This window comes from Bubalus kerabau, chromosome 2, assembly GCF_029407905.1.
Source record: "Bubalus kerabau isolate K-KA32 ecotype Philippines breed swamp buffalo chromosome 2, PCC_UOA_SB_1v2, whole genome shotgun sequence".
Classification (NCBI taxonomy): Eukaryota; Metazoa; Chordata; class Mammalia; order Artiodactyla; family Bovidae; genus Bubalus; species Bubalus kerabau.
In genome coordinates, this window is record NC_073625.1 from 80,464,417 (window position 1) to 80,470,704 (window position 6,288).

Below are 6,288 nucleotides of genomic sequence, written 5' to 3' on the forward strand. Positions count from 1 at the left end.
TTAAAAGGTTCATCTTTTTTGTGGAGAGAGCCATTAAAACAGAAATTTTGAATGGAAAATAGATTTCAAAAATAGTACAAAATTAATGCAGTAATGTGGGATATATATATATATATTTAGACACATTTATGTTAGCTTATAATTTAATAATCCTAAATATTTAGCACTTCAATATAATATTAGACAATTTTTTCTTTAATTATAGTATGTGTATGTGTGTGCTCAATTGTGTCTGACTCTTTGTGACCCCATGAACTCTGTAGCCCACCAGGCTCCTCTATCCATCGGATTGTCCAGACAAAAATACTGGAGTGGGTTGATATTCCCTCCTCCAAGAGATCTTCCCAACCCAGGAATTGAACCCACATGTCTTGCGTATTCTGCATTGATGGCAGATTCTTTACCACTGCACCTCCTTGAGTATCTGCTGTTAATACTATACGGGAATTCATGTGGCGTTGATGGAGGATGAATTTATACAATTTTTCTGCAATGTCATTTGGCAGTGTTTATCAAAATTCTTTTAAAATGTTTACATTCTGTGATCTAGCAATACCACTTCTCAGAACTTACCTTCAGGAAAGAAGACTGGTACAGATGCACTAGCAAGAGTGCTCTCAGCTCCCAAAAAGGTGCTCAGTTCTGAGAGATATTCAGCAAATAAAATGGACATAATTTCTGACTACTTATATGCAGATGACACCACCCTTATGGCAGAAAGTGAAGAAGAACTACAGAGCCTCTTGATGAAAGTGAAAGAGAAGAGTGAAAAAGTTGGCTTTAAGCTGAACATTGAGAAAACTAAGATCATGGCATCCGGTCCCATCACTTCATGGCAGATAGATGGGGAAACAGTGAAACCAGTGGCTGACTTTATTTTTCTGGGCTCCAAAATCACTGCAAGTGGTGATTGCAGCCATGAAATTAAAAGACACTTACTCCTTGGAAGGAAAGTTATGAACAACCTAGACAGCATATTAAAAAGCAGAGACATTACTTTGCCAACAAAGGTCCATCTAGTCAAGGCTATGGTTTTTCCAGTGGTCATGTGAGATTTGGACTATAAAGAGAGCTTAACACTGAAGAATTGATGCTTTTGAACTGTACTATTGGAGAAGACTCTTGAGAGTCCCTTGGACTGCAAGGAGATCCAACCAGTCCATCCTAAAGGAGACCAGTCCTGGGTGTTCATTGGAAGGAGTGATGTTGAAGCTGAAACTCCAATACTTTGGCCACCTCATGCGAAGAGCTGACTCATTGGAAAAGACCATGGTGCTGGGAAAGATTGAGGGCAGGAGGTTAAGGGGACGACAGAGGATGAGATGGTTGGATGGCATCATCGACTGGATGGACATGGGTTTGGGTGGACTCTGGGAATTGGTGATGGACAGAGAGGCCTGGCGTGCTGCGGTTCATGGGGTCATCAAGAATAGGACACGACTGAGCAACTGAACTGAACTGTATTTGGGAACTTGAACAGGAGGTGGAATTTAAAACTGATTCTGATATATCTAAGCTAGGAATAGGGTATTCAGAGGCATGGCAGATTTATTTTTTGCTCCTGTGTATAATAGAAAGCTAAATTAACAATAGCTGCTGTGACAATTTTACTTTTTTCCATATTCAGTGTTTGAAAATAAAGCTTTTCTTTTTCCCCTCAAGCAGTCTGATGATCCCCATGTTATTAGTTGGGCAACAATTTTCTTCCAGGTGGAGATTCAGTGACCTATGGCCTGACTTATTCTTGTGGTTCTCTTAATTTCAACTCGTACCTCCTGCTATCACTCTGGATGGTTACATGTGGGAGACTTTTATTAGCTGGGCCTTCTTTCACCTGTCTAGAACACAAATCGTATGGTTCCACATGCAACTGCCAGTGAAGTTGGTAACTGTCTAGCTCTGTGCACTGAAAAATAAAGGAAGCAAATTTGTTATCAGCTAGAAATATCTGCCCATAATAGCCTCTGATCACCAAATATTTTTTACCTTCTTTTTGTCACATAAACCATTGCCCTACCCCATCCAAAGAGATAACCTAGAGTCCCATCAAACTAGTGTACCTAACTCAATGACCAAGGTCCTCAAATATACATAATTATCTTCATCATCTCCAGATGCATTAGCTCAAGGAAAAATGAACCAAAACACAAGTTTCAATGCTCTTTTCCATCCCATGTACAAAATACAGTGATAGAATAGAGTCAGGAAAAACCCTGTGCTGTGCTTAGTTGCTCCGTTGTGTCCGACTCTGCAACCCCATGGACTGTAGCCCCACCAGGCTCCTCTGTCCATGGGGATTCTCCAGCCAAGAATACTGGAGTGGGTTGCCACGCCCTCCTCCAGGGGAACTTTCCAACCCAGGGATCAAACCAGGGTCTCTTGCATTGCAGGCGGATTCCTTACCAGCTAAGCTACCAGAAAAGCTCCAGGAAAAGCCCTCCTTAATATAAATGCTCTCTTTTGGAAGAAGAGGAATAATGGGAAACACCAAGTAGTCACTGATCCATAATAATTATGAAAATATTTCAGACTGGCATGAAAAGTTCCCTTTGCATTGGCAACAGTTATAGTCCCTAAAGAAACTAGCTTCTCTTCTGATCATTCTTTTTGCCTTCCTCCAAGTCTATATTACAGGAAGTTCAGCCTTGTCAGTCATGCTCTGTGGCCACACTGGAAGTGGGTGTTTGGTCATATGCTCTCATGGGGACTACACAGGTCTTATAGGCCACTTCTTGTTTTCACCACGTTTGGTAGTCTAGAAGTTTTTGATGTTTCAATAATCAGACTTTTCTTTCTTTTTATTTATTTTCTAACTAGGTATATGCTTCTTTGGCACAGTAGTTCCATTAAAAACAAAGTAGACTCCTAATCTATTTGTCAGATTCCTGTACCTATAACCATATTTCAAGACTTTTTGAAAGCGGAATTGCCAGACCTAATTTATTTATTTCCTGTCTCCCTCTGAAACTCTCTTGTAGATTGTAGACTGTACGCAGCTCTCCTGAAGCTATGCACACAAAGGACCCTGGATGGTAGGCAGTATACACAATCTGACCTTTGCCACAGAGCTGAGCCTTAGTATATTTTGTTGCTTAAAACTTCATTTAGTTTTATCTCTTATTATGCAACTTTTATAAATAGTTGATTTTCCAAACTTTTAAGTACTCACATCTGAGCTTCCTTTGATCTTTTTATTTCTGCTTGAAAACTGGCCATCCTCTACTAGGCTCAGCTCTCTCCTTTAATATCTTAACAAAAGCAGAACGTAAAAGTATATCAGAATCTAATCTTTCCAACCACTGCCCTTAAAGCTACAAGTGCAACAGACATTTAATCCTCAATGTTGAGTATTCATCTTCCTCCTTCAATCGATAATACAACAGAGTTTGTAACACCCCCCTCTCCTTAAAAAATGATCTTTCCTTTAATCAATTATTGTTTGCTCGCCAGGATCTCTTCCTACCCCACTTTTCTCTCCTTCTCAATCTTCTCTGCTGGAAGCAACTTCTGTCAGACTTTAAATATGGGAACTTTTCAGGTCTCAGTTTTTAGACTTTTTCTCCTCTCTATCTAGACTCTCTCCCTTAGGGAGTTCATCAGTTTCCTCAGCTTTAAATGATATTTGTATAATGTATTTGCATACAATAATAATATTTGTATAATTTGTATAATATTTGTATATTTGTATAATTGTTATAATCTCTAATCCCAGCCTTTCCTATGCATTATAGCTGTGTTTGTCGCATTTAAAAATACACATACTTTCAGGTGGAGAAGAGGAGAAAGAAAAGGCATATAACTAAACAAAATCATATATGTGTATTTGTTTACTGTCTCTCTCTTAAAATGTAAACTCAGTGGCAATGGTAATTTATGTGTCAAATTTTATATCCCCAATATCTGTTGACTAGATGATTGGTGTAATACACGTTAAAAAAACTTTATTTTAATGTGCTACTTTCCAAAACAACTCATTCTAATGCAGATATGTACTCTATGTCTAAAATCACATGAACTAAAGCAATATTTTTTCTCTTTTTTCAAGACCCCAATGCTCTGGCTGGCCAGGCTGGCCCTGATCATGCGCTTATAGGAGGGATTGTGGCTGTAGTTGTATTTGTCACGCTGTGTTCTATATTTTTGCTTGGACGATATCTGGCAAGACATAAAGGTAGGTTATATATAATAACGCATTCTTAAATTTCACAAAAAAATTCTAAAGACTAGCTTCATCATGAAATATTATTCTTTCTGTGTGTGTGTATGTGTGATGAGGGTTGAAATTGAGAGATCTGAATACTAAATTATTTCAGAGAATTCTTAATTATTTTACTCAACATTAAAGTTGGACTGGATTAGCAAAATAATACTAAGCCAATAGCCAGAAGTCACAGAGTGAATCATTGGTTTAGGAAAAAAAAAAAAGAAATATGGGAGCGAGTTTGTAGTATATGTCTAGGACTGAAATTCAACTCTAATATTAATCATTTGGTAATGTTCCTGTTTGTAAGTTTATGCACACATATGTGGCCATATTAATAAGGAAAATATGTGATTTTTTTGCAATGGGTTAGGTAGAAAACTATTGGTATAATCTTCTTTTAAATGGAGTTACCAAAATGAATGTTGACACATTTGATGTGATCATTATCAACATCTGAACAAAGGGCCCTGATTGCTACAGATGAGTGGATCACATGGTCTGTAGCCATCATTAAATAAATCAAAGTACTCATTACCCATGCCAGTTTGGCAGTTGCCTCTAGTTAACCTGCACACAGCTTCATCTGCAACATATACCTGAAAACCGAAAGAAAGTATACAACTTTAGAAGGGTGAATTGTATGGTTTCTTACACCTCAGAATATGTTTCAACATATAAGAAATCTGGCGTAAGTTTCTTCCTAAATGAAGGTGACTTTAACAGTGGTTGTTTTACCACTCTGACAAAACTAACATGGTTTTCTTCCAACACCCACAGGAACATATTTAACAAATGAAGCTAAAGGAGCTGAAGATGCACCAGATGCTGACACAGCCATTATCAATGCTGAGGGCAGCCAAGTCAATGCTGAAGAAAAAAAAGAATATTTCATTTAAAATGCAGGCCAAGATTCTGAATTTTATGTACCAGGCTGGCTGCTGGAGAAAACTGGCTATCATCTTTCAGAATTCATTTCTACCATCTTCTGCTACCTTTATTAACTTCCATACCGTACTGCTATCCGTAGCCAGTGTATGCCAACAATCAGCTGTCGAAAGCATCATCCTTTAATTACCGTACCATCCATAATGCAGGACATTTATTACCGCGTAAATTCCACACCATTGCTCTTTTAACATACAGTGCTTGAATATACAGCCTTAACAATGTTAATCATCTCCTTGAATCATGATATTGAATTGTTTTTGTACATTGGAAAAAAAAAGTATGCAGAGCTTTCCCCACTCCCTCATTTTTGGCTCCCTTTAAATCAAAGACCTTGTAAATCTGCCACTGGACAGCTTTCACAAGGAACAGGATTAGGTACAGACCTAACATGCTTAAGTTCAATTCGGATGTTAGAGGTTTATGATGTTTTCTACATGTCTATCTTCAAAGGCATGTTTTGGAAGCATATGCCCTAAAAAACACAAACTGAAATAAACTATTGAAGAATAGATTCTGGAATATTTGAGATTATACTGATAAAGCTGTATCAATTTGCTATTTAAAAATATAGTATTTGATACAGGAGCCATGAATATGGATTACAGTCATGACATGCTGTCTTATATAATTATATAGATCCCACCATTAGCTTATTTTAGCTTCATCTACCAATAAATCGTTACAAATATTTTACCATTTTGGGAATCACAAAGACTTCATTCATTTCTCTAATTTGATTCTGTAATTTATTTGCTCCATAAAGACTCACCTGCCTAAACAAAATTGAAATATCCATAGGGCACAATTTTGAAACATTTTAGTATCTGTATATAGTGCATATAATAAATCCAATTAAACATTATTTGATACATATTTAACTTTTTTGGCTGTAGGTAATCAGTCATGAGTAAGCATTTTCTAATGTCCATTATATCCCTTTAGATATTACTTAAACCAATATTATAAGTAGATAACATGTATTAGTATTTTTGTCTGTATGTCCTAGCACTGTTCAACAACAAATTTTTCTAGTTCTTGTTAATTTTTGTTATACAATGGAAGCACAATGTTATAAGGAAAGGTAATTTTAAGCTAACAACCAGTGCACAGCCTCAGGTTTTAAATTACAACCACAG

At 37.0% G+C, this 6,288-nt stretch overlaps 1 protein-coding gene across 1 annotated transcript in view; it reads left to right on the top strand.

Annotated features, from left to right (window-relative positions):
- Nucleotides 1-5,944, top strand: part of CADM2 (cell adhesion molecule 2) — a 285,958-nt gene extending 280,014 nt beyond the window's left edge. Inside the window, exons 9-10 of the mRNA XM_055570073.1 lie at nucleotides 4,046-4,171; nucleotides 4,982-5,944. Coding sequence (XP_055426048.1) covers nucleotides 4,046-4,171; nucleotides 4,982-5,100 — 245 coding nt within the window. The 3' untranslated portion in view covers nucleotides 5,101-5,944. The remainder of the gene's footprint in view (nucleotides 1-4,045; nucleotides 4,172-4,981) is intronic.
- The last annotated feature ends 344 nt before the right edge of the window (nucleotides 5,945-6,288 follow it).